Raw genomic sequence first — 26,495 nt, 5'->3', positions numbered from 1 at the left:
ATCCTTTGTATGTGATTGATCCACCCTCAAAAACGAATACTCTTTTGTATTTATATTTTAATTGTCTCTCAGAGTTTGTATCGATCATAAAATCGCTGTGTTCCCAACAACATAATTTCCCACTGTTGTGGTTGTAATAGCTGTAGTGAGGACTCAGCCATCCTCTTGAGCTAAACTATTTTCAGAAATTATATATTTATAGTTATCTTTTTTGATGTGGCCTGCCCTTAAGGTTTGAGAGGTTGAGGTTCTGGTTGAATAGTCAATAAAAAGGTCTGTGTTGGACGCCAACTCCTGCACTAGCACCTAATACTGGAGTTAGATCTCAATTGTGAGGTCCACTCCCAATCAAGTGAAATAAAATTAAAGAGTGAGACTTAAAGGCAAATATATAGTTCCTGTTATCTTCTCGCTGTTACAGTAACAAAGATTATATGTGTGTATTCACAAGCCGAGGCCTGCGGAAATAAGATAGTTTCATTATGTCAGTAACAGGACTGAGGGACCCGAGGCACGTGACAGGTACATGTTGACTGAGGGGTGGGATGCTTCACTGAGGCAAAGGGCCCACTGGGACGTGTCCGCAATGCCTCTGTAAACTGGAGGTATTAACTGCCAATGATAGTTACGCATATAGCCCTCATCCTGATTGGTGATGACAGAAAGGCAGATATAGCTTTGCCTGTGTAACCCAACTCCTCTGGCTGCTGCTATACCCAAAGCCCTGCAATTAGACAAGGAGATGAAGCCCTACAACTCCAGGAATAAATGACAGCAGAGAGTTTGAAAAGCTGACGTACTCAAAGCTACTTCTTCTCTTCGCAGTTCACACAGTGCGCTGCCATCCTACTTATTTTCCTCTCCCTTACTGCAACTCCCGATTGTTTTCTTTCTGCCCGAGCTTTGATACTTTCACTCTCCCTGTGACCTCCAGTGTCAGATCTTAGGAAATCAATGAAGGTGTGCCGTCAATTCAAGCATAAAATGCCTAATAGCCTCAGAGGTGGGGGATGAAAGCAGTTGAAACAATAGGATGTAAAAGAGATTAACGCATCCAATCTTTTGAACAAAAGTGAATAATGATAAAATATAAATGATGTACACTATTGTGTGTGAGGGAAGCTACGAAGGAGCCTATGGAAATAAGGATTAAGATGAATGAAGAAGCAGAGATGGGATTTAAGAGGAAGAAAATGAGAGCAAGTGAATGTCCCTGAAATCCTTTTTTTCTCTAAGCAGGATGTGCTTTGATGTTTTATCTATAAAGCGACAAAGGCACAGAAAGCAGAGAGAGTGGGTCTAGCGAATCTACTGTAGGGGGTACAGGCAGCAGCGACAGGAAGAGGGGGTGGGAAGTAGCTGGAGAGGTGGAGAGAAGGACAGATGATACTGTATACCCCACAGAGGGGGAAGCACAAACAGGAAAACTGACAAGGAAAATAGTGAGCAAACTGACTTGCTGAACAGACGGGAGATATGAATGAAACAAGGTTTGCTCTGGGCCTGAGAAGTAGACGGAGAGAGCAAAGGAAAGAGAGAGAAGTGTCCAGCATGGTACTGCAGTGGTGACGATGGCTAATGCAGCATGGTGTGACGTCAGCCTTGCAGCAGAGCTGAGCTCTCAACACTGGCAGGCTAATCTGTCCTCTGTGGCCAAAAATGAATTGCATTGTTATAATTGCAACATGTGTGGCTACAGCATAGTAGCAGTGAGAAGCACCTGCTACTGAATGGCCACTATCAATCAATCTGCCTCTTTCACTTTCTGTTAGTGACCGGGGACTCTCATTTAATCCCCCACCCCCTCAGTAATATACATGAAAGAAAAATGTTGGTTTTATTAAAGCACTTTAGTGGCATATGACCGGAAGAAGTCTTGAGTGAAAATAATGAGTGTTTGCCTTTGAAGTGCAGCCCAGCCCAGACATCGTGAGTAAGCCCAGTGCTGTACTGTAAGCAGAGTATTCCTTCATTATTAAAGAATGTCCACCGTGCTTTAAGCTCCCAGTCTCTCAGGTTACTGTGCAATGTGCCTTAGAGCTGCAGCAGAGCAGATGCACACAAGTAAAACAGCAGGCAGGACAAACAGGTGGCTCAGTATTAGACATCCCAATGCATCTCACTCACAGACGGGACACCAGTTACAGACACTCTGGATATACACATATGTGGGATTTTTTTAATTCTCATCCAACACAAGCACTGTTTAAAAACAATCTGTCTACATCAAAACCACAAGAGGCTGAACACACACACCGTCAGCGTGTTGGTGGGTTCTTTGTCGTGGGAGTGTTGGGTAATGAGGCAGTGACCTCTGTGGCGCATTCTGGTCCTTATATAATGGAAGAGTAACTGTACCTTAATATATACTTGTGTAAAAGGTCCTTTTAGTTAAGTTAAACCGACCCTACTTTGTAAATGTCACCTCATTTTTTATGCTTCCCAATGGAGGTATCGGCACAGACTCTGATATTACAAGCAAAGACGGATCAAAAGCTCAGTTTTCCTTGAGCACAAAAGGTCAAATAAAGCCTGGAAAAAGCTACGTGTGTGTGTGGACTCGTACACACGCTGATTTTCATAGATAAACATGTTTATATTCATACATACAGTATGTAAATATGAACATGCGCTTTGTGGCCCCAGTCATGTTCTGTATCCCATCATGCTCATATAGATCATGTGAGAACATGCAGGTCTGAGCAGGGGAGATATAATTAAGCGGCCCCTCACAGAGAGAACAGGGCAACGTTACACGAGTTTCAGATGACTCCCTCCCTGCTTGTGTCCTTTACACACCACTGCATTTAGAGTGCAAGTATTTAGCGCTTCATCCCTGGAATGCATTCATATTTTTAGCCAGTCTTGTATAGGTCAAGCTTTTGTTTGATTTCCACTCATGTTAAAGTTAGAGTTCACAGTGTAGATCCTAAATAGCAGGAATGTTTCATCTGTAAAATTATTTTACATTACTCAAATTCAGATTCTAACCCTTAAAAAGCACTGCATTCAAATTCAGCTTGTTCTATAGAAATAAATGTATAAGAGGCCACACATAGTTGATATGTAGAGAGGCAGCGTGATCAGAAATGTTGTGGTCCACTGGGAAATGCGCTGTTTAGTTTCAGATGTCTCTATGCTAAGAAGCAGTCTCAAACCATCAAAATATTTCATGTAAACACAAGTACTTACAAATGCACACACACACTGTAAGAGGCCCAGTACTTGACTCTCAACACATCAGTCATGTCATTCAGTAGCCGGGTTTTGGATGTCCACATTATGAGTTATTTGCTTTTCAACTACTGCCTCTTTAATGGGGACACTCAAATCATTCCTCTAGAGTTTCATCACTTCTCTCCTTTTATTTTGGTCCGTCCGCCTCATGTTGGCATAGTGCCGTCTGTCAAGTGTGAAAGGTAGAAAATATGCTCCATCAGCTTTAAGGCATAGCTTTGAGGACACGCTCTTGTAAGCTGTCATTCACTCTCACATCATACCACTTATCACATTGGACTTAAATACTTGTTATACTCAAATGTGTTTTCCAAGACTCAGCTAAATCTCTGTACACTTAAAAGATAGGTTCTTCAACATGCTCACTCTCCTTTTTGCGACACAATCCCTTTGGGGATACTGGGACAGTCACAGAATAAATTAGGCAGGCAGGGATTTTCTCAGTCGTCCTCCCCCACACCTCTTCCTGGACAGGCTAAAATTAGAGCTGTGAAACTGTGAACCAAGTTCTCACCTGCTCCAGCTGTACAGTCAATCACCAACTAACTTTGACTCCAGCCATCAACGTTTTTGGGTCTTGATTTAATGCACCATGACTGCAGGTGCAGGGCTCTGCTACGGGTTGACTTTTGGCTAAGCTCTGCCGGACTCAATTACTGTTGCTACGCTTGTCAAGCTTACTGTTGCCTTCACAAGAACGGTTGGTTTTGGCAGCTGAAATGACAACTGCCACTGACCAGGCCCTCAGAAATGGCACAGGGCAGTGAAGTGATTTTAACATAGTGGCATCAGCGATTGTTTCAACTTCCTCTTTAGAAGGAATTTGTAGTTAGTCAATGACGTGCTTGATTGCTACTGTAAGCTAGTTAGCCGGATATGCTAACATTTGCAGCTAACAATTGAGCAGTTCAAGATGAAAAGGTTTTAATGTCATATGCACATAAACTACAGTGTAGAAATGGAAATGAAAATCGTATGACCCGAGCCAATGATGCAACATATATAATAAATACAAATACAAAATAGTGCAAGAAGTCTATATACACGTAGATATATACACAATAGAATATGATATATATATATATATATATATATATATATATATATATATATATATATATATATATAAAGAACAGAATGTAAAATGTAATATTGTACAGCAAAATTAAATTAAATACGGTGTATTACGCTGATAACTATTTAGATAAATAAGTAAATTGCAAGATGACAAACAGATTAATGTTTATCGAAGCACTGAACAGATTGTTAAATTAAACTGTTTAATCAATTTCTTTCATTTTGGCCTATATGTTTTCAAGTTGAAAAGGCCACAAGAGGTTAACATTCCTTTGAACTCTTCAAATGTCAAGTTTCACTATACCACCCGTGCTCACTGCTTTGGTGTCTTTTAGAAATCCAAAGGTTAACAGGTCTACTGTGCCATCTGCTAAAAGAAAATCCTTCACTTGAAGTATTTAAGGTTTCATACCTCTGAGTTGAAGCGTATTTGACAGACATTGCAGGAGATGATTGGCCGCTTTGTCTTCACCATAGGCGGCCCAAAGGTGTGCGTCATCACAGCTTTCTGGACGGGGTCCATCTGAGAACAGACAACCCAGAGGTCACATCAAAGATTCAGCAACACAGGAGGAGCTCAGAGAGGCTGTCCAGTTATTGTGGATGAGAGAGAAATGTTAAAGGAAAGGTGCAGGTGAATGACAGGGGGTGTCGCTGAGGGGGGAGAAAGCTGGGAGATAAAAAAGAGTAGAGTGAATTGTAGAGGGAGCAGAGATTGATGTGGACAGGAGGGTGTGTGTTATCTCAGGAGAAGCTGCTGCTGCCAAATTCTTTGGCATACCTAATGACAGACTCCCTATCTCCAAAAATGCGTTCTTTGTTTGCGCTATGAGTCGCTGCTTTTCAAAACATCCTGCCAGAATATGACACAAAACAAGAGAGATATTTTCTGTAAAGTACCTGTGGAAATGTATTTTAGATAAGTAGGGACAGTAGGGTTCTTGCTCTGAGAAAAGCAATCAAATATGGCTGCAGGGTGATTTAATTTAACATTACGAATAATCAGCACATTAAATAATAAAAATACAGAAATACATGTTAATTGTAATACAATACAATAAACAAGACAAGAATGGTTGTACAGGAAGTATTCTGAAAAACAACAACTGAGATTTGTAACATTTATAGATTAATTTGAGATTTAATACACTTAAAAACATATTGGGTATACATTTTAACAGATTTGAAATTAGTAAATGATGAGAAATGTATCCTATTTATCATAAGTAAATCCAATTGTAGTATTAAAACAATCTATATCAATACAAATCTATTAAAATAGATACAACCGAACAAATGAACATTTAAATATTAAGTAAGATTACAAACGGTATACTCTAAACACTTTATATTTACATATGAAAAACAATGGGATTAAAGACTTGGGTTTCTCCCTCAAAATTCTGACTCTTTTCCTTAAATAAACCGACCAACCCTGTATTTTTCGGATCAAGCACAGATACTGCATTTGCCACATCACTCTGAAGTGTTACCCCATTTCTAGAGGACTTGAAGGGACTCGTGTGAGCTCTCTGACCCTTTGGCAGGGTTAAAAAACCACAGCTCTGGGTGTTGCCCTCATTAAGCAGCCAAAAGTACTTTGTGGTTTTACTCAGCCTCTCATCTCTTGCTCACTGTGCTGACTGTGAACGTCTGCTGCCAAATGAGAGACTGTTTACGCTCTCAAGCTCCAGGCACAGGGGGAATAGTATAATTGGTCTGAAAACTTAAACCCTGTTTGAATGCATTGTTCGGAATATTTATAGAGTTCACCCTCCTGCCTCTAACTCATGCCTCCAGTTCACCTATCTCTTGTTTTGTGCTTGTATGTTAAGACCTGTAACACCTCCAACTTAGTGTGTTTACATCTGTGTGTGGTGTATGACAGCCTTTGTGTGTATCTGAGTGAATTATGTATGTGCGTTTCCATCCACCTGTTTTTAATGAGCACATTGCAAAAAAAGGTTTTAACGCTTAACGGCTGAGGGGGAAAAGTTGTTGTTTCGATAAAAGCAAAATACAGCAAAGTGCAAAGGAAACACATTTAGTGAATTCATGATGACATACATTGAGCATGGGACTTCCACATCCACTAAATCTTCTGCTCTTCTGAAGAGTCAAAAATAGCCTGAATGCTCCACACAAATCAGATGTTACCGTCCTCACATTAATACATGAAATAAACAAAAATGACATGGTTCTCCCTAAAATGACGATAGCAGTTAGCATGTTCTGTCTGTACAAATCAAATGCACCAACGACTGTTTACCTCGTTTAACCAACTCATACTTTGCATTTTCTTTTTCCAATTTTTGAATGGAAACTCGTCTAATGTATCCCAATTTGCGCGCTAACAAGGTTTTCAGTATCATGGGAGGAGTAGTGATTGATGAAGAATGAGTTAGTATAATGAAAAATAAAGCAGAGCCTCTGATCACAGTTCCTTTCTGCCATTCTTTAACCACCTGTTCTCGTCATGATCTCTTTCTTAACACCTGTCCCTACTGCAATACCCTCATTAGCCTATTAGTCTGCTTTCTGTCTCCTCTTTCTCTTTTTCCTACCTCAAACAGTGGAGATTTTGTAGCAGCTAGCTTACACTGTGTGTCATATTGATAAATGTGGCTCTCTTCAGCTCCATTCCTAAATATCAAATGTACACTATAGTGTGAAGAGTAAGATCATTCAAGTAAAAATTCCTAAGATTTTAGTCTTGATAGATTTGGAGATAGCAACTAATGTATTTTTGTATTACAGGTTCAATTTTTCTGTTGAAATTGTATGTTATTGACCACAGGCTGTAGCCATCACATTGAGAGTCTCCACAATGGAAAAGCAACTAATTTAACTTTTTTTTTTATAAAGACAACTAAAGATGACAGGAAGCTTCTTAATCTGGCGCTGTGCTCTTTGACAGCTAGTTGCCGTTAGAGATACAACTGAGCCAATCAGTGCTTTGCAGGGAGAATACAAATTGGGGTCGACATCTGCGCCAGAGCCAGGAAAGTGTTGACAAGGCTCCAGATCCATGCAGTCATACATGTTAGTAAACTTAAAATTCTATCAGCTCTTAAATCAATAATATAACTTCACTCAACATGAAAATTGTAAACTGCTCCAGGCAAGCTGTCCTGCAGCTTCTGTGTCAGCTGAAAATGATGTGGGACCATAGACTGTATATAGACATAGACAGATATATTGCCTGCTTCTGATTGGTTTGGGGGAAAACTAACATCCTCCCCCTTAAAGGCCCTGTCACACTGTCCCGAAATTGACACCCGATGGACACACGATAAAGGAAATGTTCAAATTCGGCTGTGATCGTAGTAACATCGGGCCATTCGTGAGGGCATCTTAAGCCATCGTATGACCGCCGGTGGAGTTTCTCAGGCTCCGGCAGCAACTTCGTGAGCGGCAACTTTGTAAGGTACTCGTGAGGGCATCTTGTCAAATCGTGTCATCTTCGTGTTATCATCGGTGCATTCACCCTCACTCTGATCGGGGCGAATGCCCGATGGCACCGATGATAACAAGATGCCCTCACGATGGCCTTACGAAGGGCAACATTTACACACGAATTCAACACGAAAATGAACCTTCGCAAGGTCCTTCGGCAATTTTTTGCCACCGCTCACGAAGTTGCTGCCGGAGCCTGAGAAACTCCACCGGCGGTCATACGAAGGCTTAAGATGCCCTCACGAATGGCCCGATGTTGCTACGATCACAGCCGAATTTGAACATTTCCTTTATCGTGTGTCCATCGGGTTGTTTTATTGCACAACAAAATCATGTAAATATATTATGTAAATAACCCAATTTGTGTTCTGTGAAACTAAAAAGGATATAATATATTATTTTGAAGGACAGTTGACAGGAAGTTGTTGTTGTTATGGAAACAACATTACGGAGAAAACGTAATATTTTCTACATATAACGACGGATAAAGTAAAGAACAAAGTCTGAAGATATCAGTACAGTATCATAGTACTGTAACATAATTGTTTTTGGTACTTTCATTGCAGTTGTATGTCTTAAATGTAATGTAAATGTTGCCTTCGTGTGTGGTTCGGGGCCATCTTCGTGCGAAATTCACAATTCCATATTCGTGTGTCCATCGGGTGTCAATTTCGGGACAGTGTGACAGGGCCTTTACAGAAAACTGCCACTATGTATTATTATTATTATTGCAGAAGGGGTGTATGAACGCAAACTGGATTATAGGGAAACACAGAATTACAGTAGTCTGTTTATCAGGTTAGATGGCCATTGTATTTGACAAGGTAACAATTAACTATTGATCTTAGCATGTACTACTGAACACGTCCGATATGTGCATACACAACCCAGTCTCACGGCATTTCGTGTTCACCAACACGATTTTTAATCTATTGATTCGTGTTCACCAACACGATTTGCCCCTTTTTTTCGTGTTGCACAGCACGATTTTAAAAGCAATGTATTTCTACTGCCTGCAGCACGTCTTTTTCTCCAGTCGGGTCGTGGGAGACCGGAATCTGTGGTTCATAAAAACATGTTCTTACTCAATATCAAGCCACAATTATTGCTTTTATTTTAAATCGTATAATTTCGGACTTTTGTTGCCGTCTGTGAGGAAAATAAATGGGGCTCAGATCCTCAGAATACGGAAATCTGTATTTTTTAATATTCTTTTCCTTCTAATTCGTTATTCTTTTCAAAATAACACACTGTTATTTACTCACCAATAACACACAATTATCCTTGCTTTTATTTATTGGTTTAATTCCATAATCTCGGGCTTTTTTGGCGTCCGTCAGGAACTGAATTTCAAAATAAAAATAACCGGAAACAGACGTAGGCGGGCCTATAAGGGACATTTCGAGCATCATTGCGATTGTCAACATTTCTGAGTTTAGGATGGCCGAAGACACTACACTACCCATAATCCCCAGCTATCGTTTAGGACTACAGTCCCCGCAGAGCGTCAAACAGCTGTGTGAAATGGAACGAAACCACGCCAGACTATCCAAAACTGGAATCTAACGCCCCCCCAGAACTACACATGCTGGCTATTGTGTTTCGCAAAATGTTCTATGGGACGTCTCTACTGAACGTTTTCGTTTTTCCCACAATTAGAAGTTGCCAGTATTAAACACATTGGTGTTATCAAATGTAAAACATATAATTAATAAATGGGTGAAAATCACTTGTGTCCATAATGCGCAGCATTAATACCCACATGACAGCTCATTGTTACTTTGTAATTCTACTCCACTACAGTTCAGAGGTTAACCTGGTATTTTTACTCCACTATACTTATTTGAGTTACTTTGCAGATTCTGATTAATGATGTGAAATATAAACAACCCTTAAATCAGACTTTAGTTACACCTGAGTAAAATTCAGGGAAGGTGATTGTCAAGTGCCAACAATCAGGAGAGATATTTGATAGTTGGTGCTTGAGAAGACTAAACATGTATCTGCAATTGACATGAATGGAAACGAGTAATAAAGTATATTCATTACTCGTTATTCTCTACTAATAGTTAATTAAAGACTGTATATTATGGCTATTTTGCACATCCCTTTCAAGATTTTCAAAGGTGTATTGACATATCATATACACAACTACGGTGTAGTTATGCAATGAATGAAACACTTGGGTCACAGGTTCCTCAACAGTGCATTACAAGACATCTATCAATATGTGTGTACCTCCACCATTAAACTGTCATATTCTGCACATTTCTTATTCTATCTACATACATAAGAGTATAATTCATATGTATAATATCAGTTAAAATAAGTGCTTCAACATAGTTAACATTGCAGGAAAGCAATATATTAGACGTTAAGTACTTTGTCAGGCTTAATATTTATCTGTAGATAGATACCCCCAAAGTTTTTTTCTTATTTAAAAGAAGACCTTCATCTGTTATTTAATGTTTTAAATAAAGGTTAATTCGTTTGTCTGTTTTGCACCTCCTCCTATTAATATCTTTGTACATTCTGCACTAAACTGTTTTATTGTAGAGATCACTTATAGTATCTTCTTGATTTGTTATATTCTATATTTATACTTTCCCCCTATGAAAGTATGTACTCTTAATATTTGTTTAATCAAATAAAACACAATAATTCAATAACGTGCTTTAACCACTAGGAGGTGCACACAAGGTACACACAGCCATAATAACTTTGTATTATTAGTGTAGGACACTTGTGTTTTCGTACAACATCTGAAGATGTGTAGTTTTATGCATGCTTTCACATAATTTTACAGCATATTGCTATACTATTTCAGACTCAGTATTTACATTCTTACATTCAAAGAAAATCAGTAATATCTTTAAAAACTACAGTCCTTTTATATCAGCTGTGCACCGTTATGGTGTAAATATAACCTATCTATGAATTAGATCAAATGTAAAAGTCAGCCGAATTAGTGTTGATACTGCAAGGAGACGTATTGTGTGAAGAGAAATTGAAGATGTTGTTTCATTGTTGAATATATTTATGATCCACGTCAAGTATTCAGTTTCGGCGGCATTTTCTCAGTTTTTCCAAAGGTCTTCTCATCAGGGCTCTATAAATAAAGAACTACGGCAGATCTGTAATATGTAATGCAACCGAACCGTGTATTACAATGCCGTTATGTGATGACTTTCAAAGAGAAAAGCAAGAGCGCTCGGAATTAAGTATTATTTTATTCTTTTAAAATGTTTTCCGGATTTCATATCATATAAACACCAAATCCCAGCATGCATTGCGGCTAAAACATCCAATAAACGAGCTTAAAACCATAGCTGAGGATCTTGGGTAATCGCTCGAAATGCCTACGTCTGTTTCCGGTTATCTTTATTTTGAAATTCAGTTGCTGACGGACGCCAAAAAAGGCCGAGATTATGGAATTAAACCAATAAATAAAAGCAAGGATAATTGTGTGTTATTGTTGAGTAAATAACAGTGTGTTATTTTGAAAAGAATAAGAAATTAGAAGGAAAAAAAGATTTAAAAAATACAGATTTCAGTATCCTGAGGCTCTGAGCCCCATTTATTTTCCTCACAGACGGCAACAAAAGTCCGAAATTATACGATTTCAAATAAAAGCAATAACTGTGGCTTGATATTGAGTAAGAACATGTTTTTATGAACCACACAGCTTCCGGTCTTCCTCGACCCGACCGGAGAAAAAGACGTGCTGCAGGCAGTAGAAATACATTGCTTTTAAAATCGTGCTGTGCAACACGTAAAAAAGGGGCAAATCGTGTTGGTGAACACGAATCAATAGATTAAAAATCGTGTTGGTGAACACGAAATGCCGTGAGACTGGGTTGGCATACATTGTTTCCTCTCAGTTCATTGTCTATTGATATGCAAGGTGAAGGGTAGGTAGAATCAATATAAGCTTAAACCATAAACAATATCAAAAAGAGCTTTGATATATTGAAAGTAATAATAATTATAACTTTGAAATAATATTTATTGTTTACACTGAGGAACTATAGATTGTACATTAAACTTCAGCTTTAAAGAAAATGTATTTCTCTCTGGAGCAAAATCTCTGCTGTACTGCACAGCTTTTGTCTCAATGCAAGAAGGTGAGACCTGCAGTATCCTCCTGAGAATCTTTATTATTTGGAAATTAGCTGTATTCCTGGTAAACTATGCCTTATATAAACCTCTAAATAACTTGCATAACTCCACACTCCACAGAAAGTGTATACCCCAACTGAAGCATAATACAGAAATATATTTTGGTAGTTTGTCCTTCTCTGTGTCCTTTAAGGCTTTAAAGACGTGTTGTCCGTTTTTTAAATTACAAGACTTGCTGATCTGCGGCATTCTATCACTGGATGACAGCTGTGTTTTAGACTTGTTTACAATTTGACTGTGCTGACAGAGAGTGATTTGAATTTAGGTGGTCTGGCATTAGTGGCCACACTCATGTCCTCGCTGAGGCAGGATGAATGGTTGATCTGATGAAGGGTCATTTTGCCCGAGTGCATAAAGATAAGCCTGATGATAATTTGTGTGTGTGTGTGTTTGTGTGGATGTGTTGCATGTGCATCCCTGTTTTCCGCCACGCTGACCTTCACATGGAACCCAATCTAGAAATGAGAGGAAGCTGCAGAAAATGCTGACTGGAGAATCCAGCCCTGTGCCTCTTATACAATTGATTAGCTGTAATTCATTTTATTGCAGTAAAACAGTCACCAGGGCATTTTCTCAATTATGCTGAAACTCACTGCGGAATAAAAAGTTAACAGCTGTCACCTTATCATTTTAGATTACACAGTATAAATCCTCAACACTTAATCACTTGGAGGCAACGCTCCAAAACCACAACAGAATACAGGTGTTGTGTCAAATTATGCACCCCCGTCGTGAAATGCACCCCTTGACATGGGAACGCGCATTTGAATGTATAGTCCGCTATTCTATGTTGTCTTTTTGATGGTTGTCGAATCCTGGATTTTGCATTCATTCGTCACTTATTTTTCAGTTAATTTTTTATTTAATATATGTTTTTATTTCATTGTGACGTCCTGTCTGTATACTTTTGCTTGTACTTGTGCTTTACAATGTATTGTTTATTGTTACATAAAGTGCTTGAGGGTGGGATTAATATAATTTTTTTTATTTTGGGTGGTGCTTTTTATGAACAGCCTGGTTGCCACGATATGCACCCCTTGCTATCTCTGACAATACACGTGTCACATACATGAAACGTGCTCCATTTATTGGTACTAGTCCTACAACTATACCCTCCAAAATGCTTGAGGGTGGAATTAATAGAAGCATCTTTTTTGGGCGCTTTTTACGGCAGGCCAGGGGGTGCATTTCACGACGGGGGTGCATAATTTGACACAACACCGGCTGTCTTATGTTAAGTGAAACAAGACAAATGTCAGAGATGTGTTAACGCTCGTGTGCAGGTAAGACTGTGAGCACTCACTGTATTAAAGTTGTGGAAGAGGCCGATGCTGGCGGGGTGAGGCGACTCCAGGGGGAACTGGAGGAAGTGCTTCATGTCCAGCGGGGTCGGGAAGACAGAGGGGCTCCTGAGGAAGGCAGGGACCGGCCCCGGGCGGTTTACACTTCCTGTGGTAGAAACAGGGAAATAAGAGAATACAAAATTAGAAAACAATAAAGCCCTATTAGTCATTTATACCAAGTGTTGCTCTGACAGACGAGAATCACAAACTGAAACGTGTACACAAGGTTTGTTGGTGAAAATGTTTTCTCAAAGGACTAAATGCACATTTAGATACCAACTGCAGAAAAATGAGAAAATCGTGTTGGTGAACACGAATCAATAGATTACATTTTGTGACTATAACAAGAAATGCCGTGAGACTGGGTTGTAGATCTCATAACAGGTAATGGGGACACAGATGGCTCTGGCCTGGTTATGTCCAAAAGGTAACAAAATATGCCAGGACCTCTAAAGGTCACTTATTAACAAGTAATATCTTGTATGTTTATTCCGTACTATAAACGTAAGTGTACAATTATACGTTGTGGTTTCACAGGGTGTTTGCAGGATGTCTTGGCCCGGGAGCAATACATTCCCACAGTACATTCAGATAGAGTAGCTGTTTCCCCCCACAATGCTAAGCTAAGCTAACCAGCTGCTGGTTACATAATTACTGTTCGAACATAAGAGTTGTATTGAATTTCTCATCCACTCTCGATAGACTTATACTAAATCTCAAACTATTTATTTAAAGCTAAGTATTATATTATAAGTACCTGCTAATCTCATATTCCCCTTTTTCTCAATGCAAACCCTCATCTTCTGCGTCATTTCCCCCTATTGAGCCCCGCTAACCACCCACACTTCTCCTCTCTTGGCTTCTCGCTCTCACTCTTCCCTCAGCAGTAGCTCAGCAGTGGTGAATGCCTGCACTTGAGGAGTCTTCTGTGATGGGCAGGGGGGCTAAGCTCCTTAAGCCTCGCAGCTGGGGTGCTGCAGATATCTGCCTTTTCTCCATTTCTGCCTGTCTCTCTCGCCAATAACAGTATTCTATCCCCATTTCATGGTCCCATGCTCTGTCTGCCTGCCTCTGTATCGCTCATCTCTACTTCTCACTCCAGCACTAGTCCTTCTAGTTGTTTTGTTTCTTCCCCCTCTTCCTCTTTCTATGTTGCTCCCTCTCAACTTCTGCTTGTCATTGTTCTTCTTCGATTTAGTGTTAAAAAAAAAACAGCCGGGTGCTTCAAACCCAATTTTTCTATACAGACAGAATTTGTATAATCTTTTCCCCTGAGATTAGATGCAGTAGACATATTTTATTGTCACTGCTTTGTGATGACTACTTGCCAATTTTGTTTCATTTGAAAAGAAAAACTGGTCACTTGTCGAAACGAAGGGAAGAAAAGGCTATTTTAGTGACAGCAGAGGAGGCTCCTTTCACTGACAGCAGGGGAGACGTAAAGAATGTGCTGTCAGCATCAGAAATAGATGGAGGGGAAAGTCTCTCCCTCCTCAGACTGCTTTAGTCCTTGGGAGGCTGTGGCAGCGGAAGCTAAGCTGTAGCAACTGCCACTGCTGCTTTTGCATATGCTGCATGAGAAGTATTGAGTTCAAAAGGTAATCTAGGAAGCAAAACAAGATATTAGAGTGGAGGTCACGGTTTAAGTGTCCTTCCGGCATCCCATGGACCCCTACAGCTCACATGGCGGCCATTATCACCTCTGTAAACCAAGCACAGCAAGGTCTGTGCTGAGCAAAATAAAGGGGTAATAACACACTCCTGCATGTTCACACCAGCGTACGAACATGCAGGAATGAGTGAACGCTTAACACCAGATATCCCAAAAAAATGTAAGCTTAAAATAAGAATGATGCAAATGATGCAAAGTTTGACGTATTTGTTATTCATATGGTCAAAAAAGTCAATATTAAAGGATGGTGATATTCTTCAGTATATTTGAAGATATAAAATCCCATAAAAAAGCCAAACTGACCAAGACCCAGCCATTTTGTTCCTACTGATAAAAAAAACAACTGATAACAGATAAAGACTTTAACTTTTAAATGATGTAGAGTTTTCTTGAAAAGATGGATACTGTTGTTTGTAGAAGCAGGAGTAAATTATGATTCTGTTGGGGAACATTCTCCGCCAACGATACACATTTTGTGGGCTACTGAGTACGGTGTATGTGGGATTGACTCAAAATCAATAACCCATATTAACGGTAGTAGAGAAACATTTCATCCAGTCCAACGGTGTGTTTCAATAATATTTGACCACAGTGGAGCTCTACAGCACAAACTGTATGAACTAGATAATCAGGCTTTATCTACACAGTTGCTTATTAGTAGGATCAATGGTTTTGGTCTTCTCGTGGGATTTGTAAAGAAAAATATAGAATATTACCAGACATTTTACATCCTTTTACATTTCTAAAATTCTTTATGCACCTAATTATTATTTTTTCCAGCTATAAGCAATAAAGGAGAAGGATAAATTGTCCAAGAGGCAATTAAACATGTGGTTAACAAAGCCTATAGTGGGACAATAATGTTTCAGCTTGATGGATTGGCTGAGAGGTATCATCAATGTGTGTCTGAGGCTAGTGAAGCGTATTCCCGGCAGCTTCTGGTAAATCCGCAGCTCATTTTACGCCACATTACAATTTAAAGGTCAAAGCGTGTCTGTCATTACTTATAAATCTGCATTTGCTGTGCAGACGCTCACAACAGAGTAATGTATTTAATGCTGGCACACAGTCTTTTCAGGGTCAAATTATGCACAGCAGCTCGATGCAGTGTGAGTGTAGCGGCAGCATCCCCCGACCTACCCTCCTCTTGAGGGATTTACAATGACATCAGATAAGTGAAAGCCACGACTCTTCAACAGCGTCCACACAGAGAGGGTCTGCATTGATTGGACACATTCTGAGGAGTGTTAAAGTGTTAAAGTGCTGCCAAACTCTATAAATCCAGCCTTCACCATCTATCTACACTGAAATTAACAGACAAGGATTTCTCACCCAGACCCTCATCTTACTGACTTTTTTTTTCTAATGCAAATGTTTGGGCAAGGAAAAGATCTATGCCTGTGTAATAGCTTATTGAATTTGTGTGTAGATTGTGAGCAAGAGGTAGTAGGACAGAAATGAAGAGACGCAGAGAGGGGGGACAAAAGAAAACAGACAACCAGAGACTCAATCTGATTGTCACAGTAGATTTCACAAACCTTGACGTGTGCACACAGAGGCATGCACACACCAATATGCTGTGACTAAGGCCTCTCAAATTGGCAATTCATTTAGCCAATTTAGGTTTAATCATCACAGAGGTAATGTCAATGTCAGTGAGGTTCCTGGAGCCTCTCTGTATTCTCTGCCTGCCACCATCTTTGTGCTACATGATGGGACAGGAGACTGGGTGACATGCTGTCTGACAGAATGAAGTCTGACGAGAGGCAGAAGCACTGCAGGGTCCAACCGAAAAAAGATATTGAAATAAAAAAAGAAAAGAAAGCCAGCCACCTTTTAGTTCCAGCTCAACACTCGAAGCTGGCTTGGCACACGATGCCAGTCGCCTCACATCTGCATCTCAATGGACTGCTGTGCTCACAAGACTCTGACATGTGCTTCTGTGCTAGATTGCCCAGCCTCCCCTGACAAAACCCATTGACTGGAGATATAAAACCAAACACAAAGACAATTCTTGAGGCAGTTCGTCTGTTCACCTAAAAACCAACGGATGTGCTGTGTTCTTGTTCGTCTTTGCCCTAGGTTTGGTGTACAAGGCTATGTGAAAAAGAGTGGATCCATCATTAGGCAGCATTAGTATGTTGTTATGTTATTATATGTACAGCACTTTGGCTCGACCAAAAATCGTTTATAAATGTGCTATATAAATAAAACTTGATTTGATTTGATGTTGACGATCGTCATCTGTTCAAGTGAATTATGACTTCAATTTGTTGTTATGTGACAGGAATGCTTTGGCACCAGGTGACATTTTAACCAGTTCTCTGCGAAATAAACATTTTAAATGATTTGTCACATCTGCTATTTCCCATGTGGTGTAAATGTAATGGAACTGTGTTAGGTGGTCTAACCTTTAAAGGCACAGAGTGCTAACTTTGTGGTGATGCAGGGGGAAGATGGCTCTGTCTCAGTGTCGCATACAGCTGCTGTGAAGGACTGAGCATAAAATCCAATTTACTGCAGCTCAGCTTACCCTCAAGTCAAAAGCAGCTATTTCAAACTAAGCCGGGGACAGGCGACAATACACACACACACACACACACACACACACACACACACACACACACACACACACACACACTAACCTTTGTAGTCTAGAATGAATGAAGCTCTAAATGAACTAACGTATAGGCTCAATGCTGATTAATGTTGTGTTTGTCTGTGTGAGATCTGGACAGTGAGGAGGGAACACGATGAAGAGGGGAGCTGAGTGCTGGCGGTGAAGGAGAACACAGTTGATTTCAGTCTGCACTTTGTTTTAATGATAGATGCTCTGCGCCCCAGCAGCCAGGCATAAATGCTACCTCCAAGAGAACTCTCAGAAGACCTCTTTCACTGGAAGTGTGTGTGTGTGTGTGTGTTTTTATGCAGTGCTCTTGAGATCAGCCAGTCCTTCTGCAGCCTCACTCTGATTTCATGCAGTTTTCCCCAACAGATTTGCACTGCTCTCATTAAAATGAAAATCATTATGTAATGATGGAAGTACGTTGCTGTGTTTAGACTATTCCTGGCTAACAATTTCTCATGAAAAATTCTGTCTGTCTTTCCGTAGTGCCAGATAATGAATCATCACAAAGAGGTCAAAACTCCCTGATTGGCAAGAAAGTGGAGATGACGAGCAAAGAGGAGCTTTGAGAGAGAAGATGATGGCAGTGGCAACCGGAGAGAGTCGGTTGAGCGAGGAAAAGAGGTCTGGACGACGGGGGTAGATGAGGTGGAAAGAGAAGGAAAGCATCGAGGAGGGGGAGGGAGCCGCATGTTTTGAGGTGAGTCCAAGGTGACCAGAGGAGGTAAAGAGCCATGTTAACCTGCAGGTTAATGTGCAGAGAAAATACCATCTATTAAGAAAGCAGTTATAACCCCCACAGCTAAACAACATGCTGTATTGTCCATGTGCTAAATTCTCGAAGTGTTTTCAAAATGGAGAAAGCAATCCAATCGGTACAGCTGCTTGTGAGGGTTAACCTTTGGCTGTCACATGCAAAATGTTATACACGCATGAACAATTTAGGGTTATTTAGTTGCCCTCCCTGTAGCTTGTCTGAATGTCATATCTTGTTGTAAGCATTTACAGACATCTTGAGACATTGATTTGGGAAGACAGGTCATCTTTGTTTGTTTTTGTTTTTTGAAACCAATTCAATTCAATTGTATTGAATTTATTTACAATTGCATTACAAAATAAATCAATTATCTCTTTCCCTCACACATATACAAACCAATTCCCTAAATAATCTTTAGGTCTCCTTACAGACATAAACAATAATGATAGTGATTAGGGGTGTAACGGTATACGTATTCGTACCGAAAATATTCGTTATGGGCCCTTCGGTTCGGTACACGTGTGTACCGAAGTGTACCGAACAAATATAACGTTACACGTACAAAATGTAGAACGTGAAAAACGTTTTGGAAGTAATCTCAGGTGCGGCGTCGCAGCGTTCAGTGTAATTTGCTCACATTGGGTTCAACGCGTCATAGAGCGACCAAGTCATTTCATTGGACGAGAGGCATACTATGAGAGCTGGTCACAGGGATGCGTTCAAATTGAGTCAGTAATTTGAGGAACTGTGAAAAATGTATGGCGAACGCAGATAAAGTTGAGCTCGAAAATCCTCCAGCATCATTGAAGTCTCCGGTTTGAGAACATTTTGGTTTCGCAGTTACGTACAAGGATGACGGACAAAGACAGGTGGACCGAACCAAAGTTGTTTGTCGGCATTGTTCAACTAAAATTGGATACGCGGCTGGCAATACATCGAACTTGCACACTCATTTGAAAAGGCATCACCAGAACGTGAATATCACCGGTACCACAAGAAAAATGACTGAAATGCAAACCCAACTCCCACTAGCATTTAAGCCTCCACCACTCGCAAAAAGTCCAGTGCCATGTTAGCAAAGCGCTACCTGGCTGTATCTGCTACCTCTGTCCCTAGCGAGAGGGTGTTCTCCACAGCAGGAGACATTGTTAGTGCCAGCAGATCTGCCCTTTTGGCAAGCAACGTGGACAAGTTAATCTTTCTTAAAGAAAACATGAAAATACAATGACAAGCAAGTCATAATGTCAAGCTGGCTGCTTGTGAGTAGTACAGTAGTTCAAGAAGGCTACAGATTATTTCAGTTCATCGAAATGCTGCACCTTAATGTTCATTTTATTATATTTTTTATTTATTTAAGTGAATACATTATTCACAGTTTAATAATAATTAAAAACCCCACAAAAAATATTGTATGTGTTGTGATCATTTTTTCTACTTTAACGAAAACGTACCGAACCGTGACCTAAAAACCGAGGTACGTACCGAACCGAAATGTTTGTGAACCGTTACACCCCTAATAGTGATAATAATAATCATAAACAAATAACTAAATAATGTAACTAACAGGACATACATCAAATAACCATTGGTAAAGTGGACTAGTATTAATATAACAAATTGGGTTCATTAATGATGCGTGTTTGCAGCTTTGTTTAAATTGTCAGTAAGAGTGGGACATGTTTTACTACATTAGCTGTTGAGTGTTTGCATCATATTAGAATTGTTGAAGTTGATTTTCTACAAACATTTTGACAAATGTTCTTGCATTGTGGTTAATAGAAACAAATGATTCTATTCCAGGCTTTCTGTAATCACTTTATTTCGGACCCTCTGTGTGTTCATACAGAATCTATGGATTTTTTCCCTTGCCCTATTCATGTGATTATCTAATGCCAGGAAACGTGTCACTTACAGATATGAATTGTAACACTTCAGACTGACAGATCTCAGAAAGCACTAGAAATTCCACTTCTGTTTGTCTTTTTTTCCTTATATCTATATCAATGAAATATATAGAGAATTATAGACTCAGGATCAGCTAAAAAAAATTAATGCTCAATTTGAAACATTTTGATAATACTCTCCTGAGGAAGTCATAATCTACGTGAACAATGATCTTTCCATAACCTTAATTAACAGTTTAATAATGTCACCAAGATGATGAGGGCTTTTGTATAAAGGGTAAAACATTCTTCAACTCATGCAGATGCGCCTTTGTCTAATTTAAGGTGATACAGTAGCGTCTATTTACGCACATTTTGATTATTTCCCTAAGCTTTGTATGAAGTCACGCTTATGCAGTCATGAAAAAATATATAGGGTGCTATTTTTGCTGGAATATGTGTTACCTAAATATCTAGAGCAAAGTTGTGAGTAAAAAGTTATCATTCCCAGTAGTTACAAAAGATAGGAGAAAGCATGGTAGACAGTTCATATTGGATTTTTAGCAGTATGTTACCATAGTTGTAATGATATAATCCATCTGTGCCTTTTTGTTCTGTAAATGGTAACAACCTGGATCCTGGAGCTCATGAGTATCTGTAGCTCCTCTCAGGCTTCAGCTCTGTAGGGCGGTGTCAGAACATCCTGAACCTGGCTGTCAGCCCTGCGGTCATGATGTAGCACAGTTTGAGGCAAACAGAGAGCACTACCGCATGCAGAGCAAAGTAAGAACCATTAAGGGATCCACCATGTCAACATCACCTGCAGCCCTGCCCCACATCATCATTATGTGTGTCAAACCATTTACACACCTGCTGGGAGCTGGCAGGACACACGGCTGCAGATACAGACCTACAGAAACCTGAGCATGTAAAGTACACAAGCAAACACACAAAGGCACATGTGCAAAAGGATGAATACACAACATGACAATGGCATTGGACGTAAAGAAGCCAGGTGCATGTCCTTAGGATGTTAAACAATAGAGAGCACACAAAGGCAATGAATACTTGATTTTCAATAGGCAGAACAATCTAATCAAACAACAGGAGTATGTATGCAGCTGATCTACATATAGCACATTGTTTGTTCCTGCAGAAGCAGAAATTATAGGCTTCGGTTTGGAGTCTTCAGGCTAGAGTGTGATTTTATGCTATATGCTTTGTGCTTGTCTGGGTTGTTATGCTGCGTAAAAGGCTGGTGGCTGGTGGCTCAGCTGTGGCCTGCATACCTTCAGGACAATAAACAACAAAGATACTTTATGTTTAGCCTATTTGCCCTCTTGCCATTTTTGGCATCCTTGTAACCAGTAAAGTAAATACACTAGTGTTTTGGTGCTGCAGCTATTCAGGCCTTCTACTTTTTATAAATATGGTCAAAAAGTCCTTTCAACTTATTGGCTAATATGTCGTTGTCATGCCTTCCAAAACAACATATATGTCAATATCTTCTGATCTTACTTGCAAATCAGCAGGATAAGATAGTTTGCGTTCATACACCATCACCACTACTAAAACAACAATACATACTAGAGTTTAGTGATATGGTACTGCTATGGATATGGTTCAAGCTAAAAAATCTTGTTGGTTAATGTTGGGATCAGTATACACATATTTATTGTGTATACATGTTTTGTCCAGAGTGAAATATCTCAACAACTACTGAACTACTTGTAGTCTACTGTTCCAAAAGCTTGATGCTCAACACTTGTGTGTCGACTCTACATTTAAAATCTTAGTCTGTCCTGCTCCGTTAGCATTTCTTTTCTAGATGCGCATGCTTTCTAAATACTTAATTATCACCGAGTGGCCGTGATTCCCAGACCCACCTGATAGCACTAATACCTCCCATCTTTCATTTCCACATGTTTACAGTTGTGTGCACAGGGGCACTTTGGACCATTATTAGGCTGAAAGCATGTAGTGAGATGTAGTCCTGGCAGAAGGTCAGACAACCATCTTGGTCATGGTTGATGTTGACTGGGGTATTTAACGGGAATGTGTCCTGTATCTCACATTGTGTGGACATCAATCCACCCCAAGCTCCTCTAAAAGGTTGCTTTTTAAAGTCATGCATCATTTTCCTTGCGTTTTGAAAGACAAGAGTCATATGTTCGATTAAAGCTTGTTGTCAGATAAAAGTTAATGTTGTTTTTAAAACATTAATAAACAACAATTGCTTTATTTTGTGTGGAGAGACAGTATAGTATACATACTGTAACTATGGCCCGTCAGAGGTACTTGACCTTCACTTTGTTGCTTACCATTGCTGGTTTTACTCCGTGCGTCAGTTGGCGGCTTCAAAGACGTTTGAAATCTGTGTCAGTTTGTCAAACACACAGAGTGATGCACTACGCATTTCTTCATTTTAAATGTCAATACTTTTCATCCCTGGCTGCAATGCCTCTATTCAAAGGTCATGTTGTTTATCAGGAACAACAAGTACCTGCAGGACATTAATGAGGGATGGTTTTCTGTGTATATGGATTACTTCATATTGGTTGAGTGAACAGTGATGCAAGCTACGAATCTTTTTTCATAGGGCTGAGTGAGGAACTTGCGTCATTCTAGAAGAAGCCTTGGCCTATTTTTTAAATAAATAAAGACCTGAAACCTCTGGGTCTGAAATATTCATCATAAAAATCACTAAGTTGCTAAACTGCGCTGCTCGCTGCTCTGCACCAGGGGAGATAAGCCTGCTTTAACACATTTCTTTCATACTTCGCTGCTGAACATGTAGACGTGTTTGAATGTTGCCTTTCATTAAAGAAATACAGTATTCAGATGGCAGTGAATGGATTGGGAGATTTTTTTCTGATGATGGACAACCGGAGAGGAGACTTTTTTCTCCATGTTTGTTTTTCCATCTCTTCCTGTCCACACTGTCACTGTCATCGCCTTTCATAGACACTATTTTAGTCCCTGGATTTACATCTGTATCTCAGTAAAAGGAAACTAATACAGTATATAAAACCGGAGCCCCATGTTGATGTGATCTCGTGTCAGTACGGAGTTAAAGCTTCAGCTCCAGGGAGGGATTACCACAAGCTCAAACCCACACTCAGATCACAGGAAGACTGAGGCAGGGGTAAGATCAAGCAAACAAAAATAAAGTAGTCTAATATTTAGTTAACATGGAACAAGGTCATAGTATTTAATGAAATGTAAGACGAGAAGCAAGTATCAATATTGATGAACTAAAAAGGTCAAATGTTTAAACAAAAAATGTGAAAGTCTACTGTTTAGGACTGTGTCACATAGAAACAAAATACATATTTTATCAAATCTGCATGTTAGTCTATTAATACCATCCAGCACAGGCTGTGAAATGCATTAGGATAACTCAAAATCATATATTTTATAAAACATATTTAAACTAGATATATACATGATTTTTACAAATCATAATTAAGACATATTTTGCAAATAACTATAATTATGATTTATACAGGATCAGTGTTATTGAACCGCTTTGGGCTTTTTTAAGGAAATAAAATGGATAAGCAAATGGCCTTTTGACCTCTTCTTCTATTGCTATTTTGTTTCAAAGCTTATAGGACACGGAATTTAGCAACTACAATATACACATGCGTTTATGAGCATTTGAGCATTTGTGACGCCTGCAGGATTAATGATGAAAGCCACATGAACAGGAACAGCAAGGAGCCTCGCTCACACCATCCTACAGATTTTCCAAAGAGGGGAATCCTTCTATCGTGCATCGGTTTTCTTTTTATGACTATGTGACAACGTCATCTAAGATGGATTTGAGTTTCCCAAAGCAGCGCATGCAGCCGAAAGTTTGTACCAGAGATAAATGATAACCTTGGCATAAGAAGAATGTAACTGTGAAAAAACAGATCAATCGGATCAACGAGAGCAAAAAGAGAAATGCTTTCTGATATCCTCTTACCCAAGATCATCCTGAACACGTCCACTGTCAACTTCTTGTTCCCACGTTATCTCCTTGCTCAGTTCCTCTCTCCCTCGATCAGCAGTGACTCCAACCTCTCTGGCTCTCAAAACTCAAAGTGAGACAAAAAAAGACGTCTCAACACCACAACCATCACTTTGCATCCTGCGCTGTGTCTCTTCCGCTGCCTTCGTCCACATGAGAAGCTTCTCCTTCTTCAGATCTTGACACGCTCAGCCAGCTGTTGCCAGAGCACAGCAGAACCCCCGACTGCAACAGCACGCGCACTCAGTCTACTGCAAGGCAGCCTGTAATGTATTCACTGGTATATATATTCACTCAGTGGAGAAACACCACAGTGTACAGCTGAGATGGAGCCCTGCCTCACTGGAGGAACCTCTGCACCACAGTGTGCATATCTCTCTCTCTCTCTCTCTCTCTCTCTCTCTCTCTCTCTCTCTCTCTCTCTCTCTCTCTCGCTGTCTCTCTCATATTTTGGGGTTGGGTATAACCTAAAGGCACCTTGCATTCCTGAGCAACGATTGGCCGGAGGCTCGGCCAATGAGAAGAGGAGGTGCTGAGCATTTTCTTGGTGTGTTTGAATGAGGAGGCTGAGTGATAATGCTGCTGTCGATTTTGCTTTCCCTCTCCCTCTGGCACCCCTTTTCTGCTGTTTACTATTGACTTTTTCTTTCTCTCATGTGTCTCACTCTATGCCTCCCAATGACGGCATCTGAAACACGTGTGCCGTCAAAACACCCCCCCCACATATGGAGGATTTATGTAGAATCTAGTGTCAGGTGTTAAATTGTGAAAATACCGACACACAGTTCACACCACAGTGACTTTTCCAGACAACTGTTTGAACAGAGAAAAAAGAAAAGCAGACACAGAGGTTCAACAGAGACTGACAGCTCCAGAGACTCTATGAAGCAGTGGAGGGAGGGGGGGGGGAGATTGAGGTTGACGCAGGCTGACGGGATGAAAGCGGTGATGAAATGTGGAAGATATGATGGAGGATGAAGGGGCGTGCAGACAGGCAGAGTGCTGAATGAGCACAAAAAGAAGCTTACTCAAATGATTCAAAGCTTATTTTCCAAACTTCATCAAACTATTTCCCACAAGATCCGGCAGCATGCCCTCCAGCTTTAGGCAACATGAAGCGACCTATTTCTACATCATTAATAACAAATAAATACGTACAGTGAATCCGATAATGCTCTGTGACAGACTGTGTATGTGTGAACCCAGGATTGTGTGTGTGTGTGTGTGTGATAAGGTTTCCTCATTAGTTGAGTCGGGCTGAATAATGCAGGTAGGTGTATTGTTGTTTCCAATGGGCCAGGTGCTAATGTGGCTGTCAGAGGGTAAAGGGGCAGACACAGCATGACTTTAATGGATGTCACCATGGGAAACTGAAACCGGACCACTGGACTCGGGTGACACACCATCCTGTGTGTGTGTGTGTGTGTTTGTCCTGTGGCTTTAAGTTGTTCACTTATTAAAACACTTTGCTGGTTCTCAGAGAACTGCTTTAGGGTTACAGGATGTTGGTGCCAGGTTGATAGAATACAGTTACATGTATTAAAGAATGAGCTGAAATAAGCTTTTACTATTCAAATATATGCACCTCTTCATGCCTTATTGCATGTAGGAGCAGGAGTAATGTCAACGTTATATTAAAACGCTTTGACAAAAGAGGTTGCAATTGTTTTTTTTAGTGTGGGAAAATGTTCTAGAGTAGTGTCAGTTTAAAGAGGAAGTGAAGTCTTTCTATAGGCCTACAATATTTTCTATATGATTGTTTCTGTATTCTCTAAATTGATTTACATGTTACTGAGAATCTATCCGTCTAGTTAAATGGGCTATTGATTTTGACAAAACTCTCATCTTTTTTTTTTTCAACTTAAAAGATAAAACCTTTGGCTTCTGTCGGGTCCTAATGTCTTGTTAGGGGATGAGATTTGTCCCAGTGGATAGCTGCCTTTTGCCAATTACTGCTTTATTGGATACATCGTGTCTTTTTATTAGACAGTTTACAAAAGACCAACTGATTTGAACATATACAGCTCTTAAGGGTTTCAGGCAGATGCATTGTAATATTTCAAAGTCAAGCATAATTTGGTTTTAATATTCATCAAATATAATTTGCAGAGAGATTATGTGTTTTCTTTCATATGGAGTCGTTTCTGTGTCTAATGTAATTTAACCGATGCTAGCAAAATAACAAAGCATAGTAAATACAGCGCATATACATTCGAGTTGGACTGTTTCACACAAAACTCTACTTTTCTT

The 26,495-nt window shown here is 39.9% G+C and overlaps 1 protein-coding gene across 1 annotated transcript in view; it reads right to left on the bottom strand.

Annotated features, from left to right (window-relative positions):
• Positions 1-24,598, bottom strand: part of LOC117551146 (zinc finger protein 385A-like) — a 40,175-nt gene extending 15,577 nt beyond the window's left edge. The window contains exons 1-3 of the mRNA XM_034223882.1: positions 24,201-24,598; positions 13,253-13,398; positions 4,727-4,837 (exon numbers count right to left, since the gene is read on the bottom strand). Of these exons, the coding sequence (XP_034079773.1) occupies positions 4,727-4,837; positions 13,253-13,398; positions 24,201-24,210 (267 nt within the window). The 5' untranslated portion in view covers positions 24,211-24,598. The remainder of the gene's footprint in view (positions 1-4,726; positions 4,838-13,252; positions 13,399-24,200) is intronic.
• Positions 24,599-26,495: the final 1,897 nt, after the last annotated feature.

The sequence above is a fragment of the Gymnodraco acuticeps genome, unplaced genomic scaffold (genome assembly GCF_902827175.1).
Source record: "Gymnodraco acuticeps unplaced genomic scaffold, fGymAcu1.1, whole genome shotgun sequence".
NCBI lineage: Eukaryota > Metazoa > Chordata > Actinopteri > Perciformes > Bathydraconidae > Gymnodraco > Gymnodraco acuticeps.
The sequence above is the reverse complement of the archived record's forward strand: the minus strand, read 5'-3'. Positions and strand labels throughout refer to the sequence as shown.